The 13,203-nt window shown below is 41.2% G+C and overlaps 1 protein-coding gene across 3 annotated transcripts in view; it reads right to left on the bottom strand.

Moving 5' to 3' along the window:
- The window catches only part of fynb (FYN proto-oncogene, Src family tyrosine kinase b), a 71,544-nt gene that overhangs the window by 28,119 nt on the left and 30,222 nt on the right, over positions 1–13,203 (bottom strand). For all 3 annotated transcript variants that reach the window (XM_029496770.1, XM_029496769.1, XM_029496771.1), the window contains one exon: positions 6,054–6,310. In XM_029496770.1, the coding sequence (XP_029352630.1) occupies positions 6,054–6,300 (247 nt within the window). In that variant the 5' untranslated portion in view covers positions 6,301–6,310. The remainder of the gene's footprint in view (positions 1–6,053; positions 6,311–13,203) is intronic.

Here is a 13,203-nt window from a genome sequence, read left to right as displayed (position 1 = left end):
AACCTTCCATTTATTTCTAAAATCATTGAGAAGCTGTAGCAAGACAATTACATGACCACCTGGATGGGAACAGTTTGCTTGAACAGTTTCAGTCAGGATTTAGAGTCTAGAAACAGCGCTGGTTAAAGTCTCCAATGACATTCTAATGGCCTCAGACAGGGGATCAGCCTCCATACTTCTCCTTCTAGATCTTAGTGCTGCATTCGACACCATAGATCATAATATTTTACTACAGAGACTGGAATATGAAATTGGAATTAAAGGAACTGCACTAAGGTGGTTCAAATCCTGCTTATCAGATAGACATCAGTTTGTTCATGTTAACAACAGCTCCTCCTCATGTACTGTAGTCAGTCATGGAGTCCCGCAGGGTTCGGCACTTGGACCAATCCTCGTTACGCTTTATCTGCTTCCTCTAGGCAACATTATCAGGAAACACAGCATCAACTTCCACTGTTATGCAGACGACACTCAGCTGTACTTATCAATGAAGTCAGTCAGATAGTCAGACTGCAGACATGTCTTGAACACATAAAAGTCTGGATGACCCAATTTTTTTTACTTCTCAACTCTGACAAAACTGAAGCTATTGTACTTGGCCCTAAGCACCTCAGGGAAATGCTATCTAAACATCTAACCAGTCTGGATGGCATTACTTTAGCTTGCAGCTCCACTGTAAGAAACCTTGGAATAACCTTTGACCAGCACATGTCCTTTGTCCGTCACATAAAACAAGTCAGTAGGGCAGCTTTCTTCCAGCTGAGAAAAGTTAGGAAAATCAGAAACATCCTCTCTCAGGATGATGCAGAAAAACTAGTCCATACATTTGTAACTTCTAGGCTGGACTACTGTAACTCATTACTATCTGGATGCCCAAACAAATCTCTGAAAGGCCTTCAGTGGATTCAGAATGCTGCTGCACGAAGATTAACAGGAACTAGGAAAAGAGATCACATCTCTCGCATGTTAGCTGCCCTTCATTGGCTACCAGTAAAATATAGAGTAGAATTTAAAATCATTCTGTTAACGTATAAAGCTGTTAATGGCCAAGCTCCATCTTTAGCAATTTTCAAGACCAGGCTTAAAATGACAGAGCTTATAGTTAAAAAGTTAAAGTCCTCTACTCTTTAGCTATGCTGCTATAGGCCTAGGCTACTGGGGGAAGGACTGAGCATCTCTCTCTCTCCCTCCCCCCTGCACGCGCTGATAAGAACCATGCTTCTTAAAAATCACTGTTGCTCCCACTTCTAAGCATTTGTACTGCATTTACTAACCAAGTTCTCCCAAAGTCTCTGTCTCTCCCAGCTCCTCTTCTCTCTCTCCCTGTCCTCATCCTGCAGGTGGTGACTCATTGCCATCCCATGTTCCTGCAATGCCTGCTGGTCCCATATCTTCATGAATTCTGTTAATCTCCATGAATTTAATGTAGCAACATGTTTCTGTCTACACTCCCCCCATGCCTCTCTCTCTCTCTCTCCCACTCTCAACCCAACCGGTCAAGGCAGATGGCCGCCCCCCAAGCCTGGTTCTGCCCGAGATTTCTGCATCTTAAATGAAGTTCTTCCTTGCCACTGTCGCCAAGTGTTTGCTCATCGGGGAATCAGTTGGGTCTCCTTAAATAATTTTATAGTTTGGTCTAGACCTGCTCTATATGTAAAATGCCTTGATGTAACTTTGTTATGATTTGACACAATACAAATAAATCTGATTTGATTTGACTTGATAATGGATAATAACTAATTTGTTTGGTTGGTGGTAAAAAGAAGTTACTCATTCTGTCCACAAGGTAGCAGTCATGCTTAGTTCTACTCGCAAAAAGGAGTAGAGGAAGTGAAATGCATAAAAAAAAGGAAGAAAAAGAAGCATGTAATGGATGTGAAACAATGAACCTCCATTTTTGTTAAGACAAGCATTCAGTAAAAGGTAAAAACAAGTGATGATGCCTACTGGGGCACAGACTCAGAAAAGGGTCTCATATTCTTACATATTATATAAAATGTGAGGTGTTAGCTGTTGTGGAGACCCTCACCTATGTAATGTGACACATTACATTGGTGTCTGTGTGTTTTTAAATGTATTTGTGGGGCTACAGCTCATTTCAATGGAGTTTAGTGAAGCTGTGGAAAATGGGCTTAATAAAGCATATATGATCTACAGTAATGATTAAAACAATTCTCTTGATGAACATGCTGGCATGGCATGGTGTGTTTGTTGCTGTCAGTTGACCTAGACAAACATACTTTTTCCTGTCAGACATAGTCCCCTTATCTGTCTGGCTTTTATTGCTAAAATACCACCTTTCACTTGAACCACTTGCTCGCTAGACAGTGTTAACATCCCACAACTTTCAGTATGGAACACTACACTTGCAAGTACTCTAGCTTCCTTACCAATGTCTTTCTCCTCCTTTCTATCACCACCATGCTTATCATTTCTCTAAATAAAATTTTTCTAAGGCCTCTGCCTCCCAGTAGTAGTGTTGTTTTGTCACCTTTGCGTGCACACCTTAGTTATTGCTACTGTAGGATATCACTGGTACAGTGATTCCTCCCTAGTGTGGAGTTTTACATCATGCGCTCCTAAACCATAACAGCCACAGGAGTGAAACTAGGTGCTTGGTTCATGCATAAATTAAATGAGACACTTGACCAATATTAAAGCTGGAATATGTTAATTTTGGTTAAGCTAACAATTTGGTTATCTTAACCAAATCCCACCTACACAATCCAATCAGTTTGCCGATGGAACAGTGTAGGTGGTCCCCCCACGACAAAAAGACAGTTGTGTAAATTGTGTAAATGTAAGTTGTGTAAGTTGTGTAAGACCATGGAATTAAAGCAAGCTACATTTGTGTAATTATTAATCTCAAACCTATAAAATGTTGGAAGTAGCCCTCCCAACACTGGTGAGGTACAATATTGTCAAAGAATGATAAATGAGTGGAAATAAATCTCACACTAACAGAAAGTGCATGTGTCATTTAAGAGTAACTGACCTCCACCATTGGACCAGGCCCCAACACAAGTCACAAGACAGAAGCAGGTCTGAGCTGCATACACCTGTGAGTGTCTAAAAATGGAAGTTGAATGGGCACTTCTTCAAAGTCCACTTGAGCTCTTTTGATTGCATTTACAAGTCATTTCACTTGAGACTCAGCAAGCTGAGGCTTTCTGGGAAATGTCTGGGAAATTGCTCCACTGTCTACTGCTCCCAGTCATTTCTTACATAAGGTCACAAGGCTTGCTGTAAATTTCCATTTGGCAAATTGGCATCATGAAACAATCAACTGATAATCAAAAAGATGTGTTTTCCTTGGCAGTGTGACTGTGGAGGGCTGATTGTGACAACCAAGTGATGAAGCTGTGTTATAACAGAGCTGAGAGGGAAAGGTGGTTTATGTCCATCCCCACTGGTAGAAAATTGAAAATATAAACCTCTCTTTGTTCCTCTGCAGATGTGTGGATTTGGATTATGCAGCACAGAAAATAATCAAAATTTTTAGGCCGTGGTCTCCTGCTGCATTGAGTGGAGATGCTGAGTTCGTCTTCACAGTAGAAATAAAGGATCTCTTGAGTAGGAATATTCCCTACCTAAAACAATGAGACCCCTCCTAATGCCAGCTGGACGTTCCTAACATTGCCTAGATGCAGTGTGGTGGGGTCAGAGGGGGGCTATGAGAGGAGAACTGTCAGGATTTTGGGATGCCACTGGTGCTTAAGGGCTGGTCCCAATACACCCCCTACTGCTAATTTTTAGCCCTACCCCTAAATTTTACGTGTTCCTGTGAGGGTAGTGAAAAGCATTTGCAAGCCAATTATTTGAATATTTGCATAGGAATTGCACAGTCTTCATACTTGTTCTATTAGATGTTTGTGCTGCTTTTGACACTACTGACCACAATATTCTATTACAAGGCTGAAAAATTAAATTGGGATCAAAGGAGCCACACTAAGCTGGTTCCAATCATACTTATCAAACATATTTAGTTAATCATGGAGTTCCACAGAGTTCTGTCCCTGGACCAATCCTTTTCACCCTATATATGTTTCCTTTAGGCAATATTATCCAAAAGCACATCATCTATTTTCATTGTTATGCAGATGATACCCAGTTATATGTGTCAATGAACCTGAATGAAATTAACTAACTCATCAGACTATGTTTTACAGACATGAAGACCTGGATGACCTGCAACCTTTTAATTCTGAGCTCAGACAAAACTTAAGTTGTTGTACTTGGCCCTAACAACCTTAGAAAAGCATTATCTGATCATATAACCACTATGGATGGCATTAGCTTGGCCTCCTGTTCCACTGTTAGGAATCTTGGAGCCATTTTTGATCAGGACATTTTTGGCCTTTGTCCCTCTGATAAAACAAGCCTCCAGGACAAATTTCTTTCACCTACACAATATTGCAAAGATGAGAAATATCCACAGAAGTCCCTCAACCGAGTCCCCTCTCCTCTCCTTCACACTCACTCTCACAGTATCTCTCTCTAACTAACTCTGCTTCTCTCTGCCTCCCCCATCTCTCCCACTCTCAACCGAACCAGTCGAGGCAGATGGCTGCCCCCCTTGAGCCCGGTTCTGCCACTTCAAGTAAGATTTTACTTGCCAATGTCACCAAGTTCTTGCTCTTGGAGGGATATGTTGGGTATGTTTAACAACTCCATAGAGTTTGGTCTAGACCTGCTCTATGTATATGTGCCTTCATGTAACTTTGTTATGATTTGGCACTGTATAAATAAATTTGACTTGATTTGATTTGATTTGGGCCAGCACTGTGGTATAGTCGTGCACCACAACAAGAAACTTCTGGGTTCGTTCCTCTGCCTGGGGCCATTCTATGTGAAGTTTGCAAGCTCTCCTCGTGCTTGCCTGGGTTTCTTCTAGGTACTCCAGTTTCCTACCACTGTCCAAAGACATTCATGTTTAGGTTAATTGGTGACTATTAATTGTCCGTAAGTCTGAGTATGAGTGTGAATGGTTATTTATCTCTGTCTGTCACTGTGTGTTGGCCCTGTGATGCACCGGTGACCTGTCCAAGGTGTACCCCGTGCATCCTCGTGCAGTGTGAGCTGGGATTGGCTCCAGCACCCCCGATGACCCAGAAATGGATAAGTGGTAGAAGATGAAGGATTTGTTTTGACCCCTCTTCAAATCATCAGTAGCAGACTGCTTTGCACTCCCATGACTCTTTGCTCAGTATACATTGCGCTTTGCTCAGATTTCATGCCTTACTGCTGTATTCAGGTCAGTTTCAGCTATGACTTTATGAGGTGTTGAACTTTCAGTGGGAAACTAATGTAATCACAGTTCTCAATGACATAACCCAAGAACAACATGTGATGAAGTTAATGAACTTAAATTAAAGCACCATCATACCCCTACAGGGCGATTAAATAAAGCTGCAAAACATAGTAAATAAGCATAAAGATGAGTGCTATTCTCCCACGTCTTCATGTGTCTTTCCACATGAATACATAAATTTGACTTCACAGGAACAAGTGTCATACAAATTAAGATTGTTTCAGCTAAAATATCTCTGTGCACACCGAGGTGTTATGAAGGACCAGACCTTCACAAAACACATTGTACAGCAAATGCTGCACTTAGCTTTCAGCTTTGTTTGGTCGAAAACTAAAATTAGTGAGAATGGGCCGTGCCCTTGTTTTGCATGACAACTTGGAAGTCACTGGGACACTGAACATCCAGTAGGTGTTTTGAACAGAATAACTGCTGGTTGGGTGTCTCATTAGGATGCCTCACTGCAGAGCTATTACTAGTATGTCCAAAGCTCAGTGTGGGAGGTACTGCTATATTTTATTTAATGTCTTTTCATTATTTTCCCCGAAGGTTGTATCTACAAAGGTTTGTATTGTTTTCTACATACTGAGAGACTGATGACTGATGACTGGAAAATTTTTCTGCTAAAAAAAATTATTGACTGTTGTTAAGCTTGAAAATACCTAATTTTCATTTGTTATGGCTGTTACAGTGTGCAAGGTGAGACACATTAGGATTATTTTAGATGTTTTTTCTGTTCTCTTACCCGTCCCACCACGAGTCCTGAGAGTTCCAGTGTGAGAAGAAGTGCTGACTCCTCCAAAGACAGTCATCCCCTGTCCAACAGGGGCTTGGAAGTTGTTGTAGTTGGGAATGGCGGTGACCCCGAAATTGGGGTAGTGCTGCGGTGTGGGGTTTGCGCCATAGCGGTAACCTGCTCCCTGGGAGATGCTGGTGTCTCGGTCGTCTGTGAGTTTGGTTGCTTCCTTATCCTTGCATTGCACACAGCCCATTATCTATAATCTGTTTGAAAACAACAAGAGAAAGTAAAACCAAAGGTTGGTTTGGATGGAACTGGATTTAAGTGATAAATCATGGTAATGAAATGTTAAAAAAATCCAAACAGGGTGACTATAGGAACTTCGATAAAAAACCCCAGATTTAAAGTTAGCAAAGAGAAATTTTAAATCCTGAGTCTTAATCTCATCATCAATAAAATGAAATATAGTGTCGGGAAGAAGAATAAGCTGAGAGAAAAGCACTATCTTGCACAGTACACCAAAGGGAGTGGTGTCATTACTCTACTTTAGGTTTTCACTTGACCCTGCTTTTTCTACAGATGACACTCTGCTACTGATGAGTACACTGGTCTTGCAGCCACAGACCTTCAAATCAAATCAGATTTATTTGTATAGCACCAAATCACGACAAAGTTACATCAAGGCACTTTACATATAGAGCAGGTCTAGACCAAACTCTTTATAAAATTATTTAAAGAGACCCAATAGATCCCCCGATGAGCAAGCACTTGGCTACAGTGGCAAGGAAAAACTTCTTTTAAGTGGCAGAAACCTCGAGCAGAACCAGGCTCGGGGGGGCGGCCATCTGCCTCGACCGGTTGGGTTGAGAGTGGGAGAGAGAGAGAGAGAAAGAGAGAGAGAGTGAGATAGGCATTGGGGGGAGGGTGTAGGCAGGAACTTGTTACTGCATGAAGTTTATGGAGTTGAGCTGTAGTACAGAATTCATGAAGATATGAACATTGTCATGTTGATCTTTATGAAAAAGGGGTGGGAGGTGGGGGGGTCGCTGCTTCCTCTCAGAAAATTAAATGCTGAATTAAAATAAATAAATAAATAAAAAATTTAATGAGCCACAGTGCAGTGAGAAACAGGATTGTCCTCCAACAGATTATTTTGCTCCCAGAGGAATTAATGTCACAGTTTTCTATACAAAACAAGGATGAAAATAGTTCTGTGTTAGCTTGATTTATCGGAGCAGACACAACAGGGCATCCTTGGTACCAGTCTTGCCTTCAGTTCCAGTCTGTCATCAAAGGTGTCACTTCAGAATATATCGCATGTCTACTTCTCCTTTCTCTCTCCTACCTCAGCAGCTTGACTGAGAAGGAGGAACAGGACAGAAGAAAACTCACTCACTTTCAAGTGTGAGGGCCGAGGGAAGAATGACAATGGAGGCATGTGCGCAGCAATGAGGATGAGGCGGAATCAAGAATCTCACTCTTCCACCAATCACTGGAGTCACTAACAAACAACCATTGTCTGAACGGAAATCAGGGTGAGAACAAGCTGCTGGAGAAACACTGTACCAAAATACAAATCACAACTATGACAAAAGACTCCTCAGAGAATCATTCTTATTGGTTTTCATGATAAACAAAATCTTTCTTGGGGGCAGTCAGAAGTGCACAGGTGCCAAAACACGTAGAACACAGTCATGTTGCCCAAAGGATGAACTGCTTACATATTGAGGTCTCCATGAACTTTATCCAGTGCCAGTCTAGAACAGGTTCACATCTCATCCTGTTCATAAGAATGTCAACTCTACAGCTCAGTCCTAATATCACAATATAAATTTACAATACACATCCGTCCATCCATCTTCTACCACTTTTCTGTTTCCGGGTTGTGGGTAAATTTACAATATAATATTATAATATTATAATATAATATAATAGTATTGTGTGTGCTTGCATCTTGGTATAGATAACACAGCTCATCTACAGAAATCTGGAGGAGTGTAGGCCTCGACAGGATAGGGCTGCTTTGACAGGAAAAACAGAACCTACACAATAGATGACTGGTGCTCTAGTTTGAGCTAATATATTTACACCCTCGTTGGTCTACCCAGTTTAGTGTGATGCTGCTGGGTGCCATAGCTCACTGACTAGCTGCCTGAGTTGGCTCATGCTCCTCATCTGGCTCTGATTACTTTGCATTTGTGTTTGCTTCCTGAAGAACCAGAGAAAACGGCTGATACGAGGGCCAGGGTCTTTAACCTTTCCCTACTCGTTCAACAAAAGTGTAAATAAAACTAGCAATAGAAGTAAATAAAAATAAAAAAAAAAAAAGTGTAAATGACCTTCCAGATCCCAGATTTTACAAAATGATCCAGTGCTTCCCAGTGTTTTCCAGTGTTTCAGCCTGGATCTTTGTTGATGCCAGCACATCCACTGAGACAAAACCTTCTTCTACCAATTAGCACAGGAGTCCCAGAGCGACTGACACACCGTGACTGCTCTCTTTGAACGTAATTACAGAGTCATCCCTCAGATGGCACACTGGTGCAGACAGAGGGCGAAATGCACGTCAGTGCAATGAGGGCTTTTCTACATGGTTTGGGTGTTGGAAGGATAGAAATTATAATGTTTTATTGTGTTATGTGTGATTTTCTTGCACCAAGGGCGGGACATTTAATCTGAATACCATATTTATTCTTTTCCATTCATTCAATTTTTTTTATGATTATGATAGAGAAAAACAGAAATCGGAGCTTGAGCCTTGTGCATGTTTATGTTCAGGCTTTCAACATGTCTGGAGCATGTAACAAAGCAAAGGGGCCTAGAAACCAGTGTAACATCACCCATGCCAGCTAGCTGGCAACAAACCTACAAGCCTGAGTGAAATCGCCGACTCACAGACTCAGCAGTGGTGCAGCAGAACATGCCATGACAACACTGTTAACCAGTGCTGTAATCCTAGGTGGCAGGATAGAGTGGGCAGGAATTTTTCCTTGCCACTGTCGCCAAGTGCTTGCTGATGGGGGGATCTGTTGGGTCTCTTTAAATCATTTTATAAAGAGTCTGGTCTAGACCTGCTCCATATGTAAAGTGCCTTGATGTAACTTTGTTATGATTATTTTTGATTATATGATATTATGATTTATTTACTATATAAATAAATCTGGTTTGATTTAAAGCCAGGCCACTAAAGCAGAAAAGTTAGGCCAGTCCAAGACTACAGTGAATTTATAATAGTATATGTTCAGAGCAGCAACAGGCAGAAACCAAAAACCCAAACAGATATACATTCTGACTCTTTACATTACCCCTAACTAGTAGGGACACATTGAGCTCACTGTTGGAAGGGAAACAAGTTTATTGATCCCTTCGAGCTGAAATAAAGCCTGTCCCAACGCAATTGTTAAATGATAAAGTTAGTTAAAATTGTTAAAAGTCTTTGGAAAATGGATGATGAGGATGGACATCATCCAGTTGTGGTGATGATTTAGCCTCACAACCGATCATATGGAGGAAGACATAGGCACTTTTCATGCGCTCTGGGTTCAAATTACAGTAAGGGCAGATAAAAAGTAATGACACTCATGAAAACAAGAAAACATTTAAATTCACCGTGTTCTCCATGTGTGCACCATTTCTCAGCTGCGAGATGTAAAGCACTGCGGACATTACACATTAGTTAGTAATGATTCCCTCTACCACTGTGGTAACAGTTGATACAGACAACCTGAAAATGGAGATTACAATCATTATCTAGTTCTATCGTATAACATTACAAACCTAATTAATAAAATGGCAACTTGTGCCTTAATGTCATGTTTTTTTTTTTCTTTTAAAATCATTAACACAGCTACTGAGACCATATGAGTCAACATGTAGCATCAGATACTTGGGCAGGGCTGTTCCACAGTTAAGGCTTAAATCTAGAGGTTACTGCAGTTTTATCATCACAGACATTTGACTCTGGAAATTATGCAGAATCAGTGACTCCATAGTTGTAGTTAAATTCATCTTTATAGTTTTCATTTATAGATAAAAAAAGATATTTTTTTTATTGAGTATTATACTGCGTATGAAAAGAAAATCATCTAAGTATCAGCCATTTATTGTCAGCTTTTGTGCATTTGCAGTTATATCTGTGCATATTTTGAAGGATATTTTTGATCCTCCCTACAGTATGTTAATCCATGTAATTTACTTCCTTATCTAGTTTGTGTGTCAAAGCACTGACTTAAACATTGTTTTTAAAGGTGCTACATAGATAAAGTTATGATTATCACTGGATATCAGCATCTTGTTGGATTTTATTTAGACAGAAAATGTGGGGAGAGAGACAGGGAGTATGACAGCTAGGAATCAAACTGGGGACATCACTACTCAGGGGGGGTTGTGCCCATGTGGCACACATCCTAATTAATCCTCAAACGTGCACCCAATCTCCCGGTGTCCAGCGATTTGGGTGGGTTCTGGTTGGACAGTAGTCCCCTGATACTAGTCAGATTTTAATTTAATTAAAATTTAAATTTAATTTAATTAAAGAAATTTACATGCTGAAGATCTGGAGTGACATCAGTGACAGTGATGTGATTATTTCTGTGAAAAATAAATAAAGGGACTATGTATTTGACATTGACTGTCTGAGCTTTCAGTTTCCCATGCTCAGTTTGAGAGACACATTTTGCTGCCAATTTCGAGACTTGCACTTCGTACAGGGCCTGTTAGGGCCAATGCCATCACTGACTGCTTTCTTTGAACTGAAGGGTCTTTCATCTCCTCACTGCCCTCTTTTCCATCCCTCCTTTTCATGCAAATTAATTATTCCTCCGTAAAAAAAGCAGGCACCTGCTTTGCTGTTAGGGCTGTTCTGGGCTTCTCAGCCCACAGTGCTGCAGGAAACAGCAAATAAAAGTGACAACCACAACAGAGGCTCCCAGGATAATTTCTTCAAAGCAAACCATTCCAGAGGGTATCAGCAGCATGTTCACACCAGACACCAAGAGTTCTTCTCCATTTGTCAAAATAAAAGCTACTAAATTTTGACAACTTTCCATATTCTCTCATGATTCATATCAGACCAAGTACCTCCTCCACATTGTACAGCCACTTTCAACAGGATTTTAATGAAGCCTAAGGAAAAAACAATTACAGAGTAGTACAGTGGTGGAGGTGGACACTTGATGGACAAAATTCATTAGGCTCTTTAATTGGAGCCACAGACCTGAGTGGTGTGATTAAAGGAGTTCATGGGAGGCAAATGGATTAAGTTAGTGCAAAGTAATGCTCTGATCCAGGACTACAGAAAGGTGATTCAGAGGGTCATCCAGAGACACACCCTTATGCACATGTCACTGCAGGAAAATTATTCATATGGGGGTTTATGCAGAGCTGAAGGTTAGGAATGTTGAGTATTTTGGGTGAGGGAAAAACTCCCCATCTACATTTTGTATTTGATGTCGAGGTAATGTGATCACTACGTAGCAGCAGGTGATGAGAGAGGGTGGGGGGGTTTCTGGTCGGTGCAGGAGAAAGTGGAGGGCACTCTTTCTTATATAAACCCCTTGGGGAAGGTTGTTTCCACCACTTTAGTCATTGGATGGCTTCAGTCAACCCTGGAGGAATTGGTTCTGTCTGAATGAAAACACCTCAAGCGACATCAAGATGGAAACTGGGTGGCAAGGTTAACTGGTAATTTGTTTCTCACACTTTGGAGAATATATGCAGGAGTATATATCCTTGAGAAGGACACCCTTGATATACAATTCTTTTTAGATGGTTGCTATTGCTGCAAAGCTGAGGGGGCAGTGGATAGAAGAGCCTAGCTCTGTCTGGGGGTGGTGGGCCTGGTCACTGTGCTAGGTTGGGGCTCACCCCATCCGGGTGTGGGGTGTGGGGTGTGGATGAGCATTGGCCTTGCCGGTGTGTGGTGGGCTCAATGATGGGTGTCTGGCTGGGGAGGCTCCATGCCCCTGGGCTTAGCCCGTGCTGTGTGGGGTGAGCCTGATGGGCCTGGGGTCCTTTCTCTCTCTTTCTCTCTGTGGGCTGCCTCCGTCTGGGGGTTGCTGCTTCCGAGTTTTTCAAATGTAAAAATTCATATATAATCACGCATATATAATCGACTGTAAATTTGCAATGCAAATCCCGTGACCAATGCTCTCACTGCTTATGTTGATATTGTTGCTGCTGCTGTTGTTGTTTTTGCGCACCTTCCTGTCCTCCCTAAGGTTATATCGTTGTTGCCGTTGTACTCTTTTATTCTTCCATGATAGCAAGATTCATCTCCATATGTTTCTTTTTCTTAATGTCATCTGGCTAAACTACAACACAATGGTCAAATGCTGCTTGCACATCTGGACCAATTCTAGCACACACACAGAAAATCATCTGTTTGTTGGCCTGTGGAATCAGGAAACATAGCGGACCACAAGTCAACTGAACTCCCTCCTTACTATATATAAATATGTACACACACACTTTCATTTTTTACTGCACCATTATTGTTGTTACACTGTGGGCCTCAGAAAGAACTCAAATTTCAATGTCTTTTGTATGTCAGGTACTCATGGCATTGACAATAAAGCTGACTTTGACTTTGAAGTTTAATTTTGTGATCTGGCTTTAGCTTTTTAACTGAGCTGAAACATGATACTGAGAAAGGGTTTTCATGGGGCTCTTTGTCAGCTGTGATGCTGTGATGCAAAGCAGCCTTTGATGAATGTGGCCCCTCATTTGGGACACAGCCATCATGACACTATAGAAATGATGCTGCAGATTTTGCTCTTACACAACAACATTTTAACAGATTCATTTAATTTCAATTAAAGCAAATTTTCTAAGTTAAGATAGTCTCATAATGTAAAGATGATGTCAAGTGTCTGAAGAGTGGTCACTTTAGAGGAAACAGAGATGGATAAGTTTACATGACAACTGAGTGGCACCACTCACTCAAGCTGAAGGCACCACCTGGCACCACTAGTCCTTCAGTGTCTGCAAAGATTGTCTACCTGGTCAACCAGCATGGCTGCTGATAATGCATAAAAACCCAAAGCTGTTTCTTAGCCTGCCAAACACACTAAAGAAAGAAAACACACTAAGGAATGATTATTCACTTACGCTGTCATTGTGCTGAGCTGGAGGAGAGTCAACACCAAAATAGAAAGAG

This window comes from Echeneis naucrates, chromosome 24 (assembly GCF_900963305.1).
Source record: "Echeneis naucrates chromosome 24, fEcheNa1.1, whole genome shotgun sequence".
NCBI lineage: Eukaryota > Metazoa > Chordata > Actinopteri > Carangiformes > Echeneidae > Echeneis > Echeneis naucrates.
This window is presented reverse-complemented; position numbering and strand designations above follow the sequence as displayed.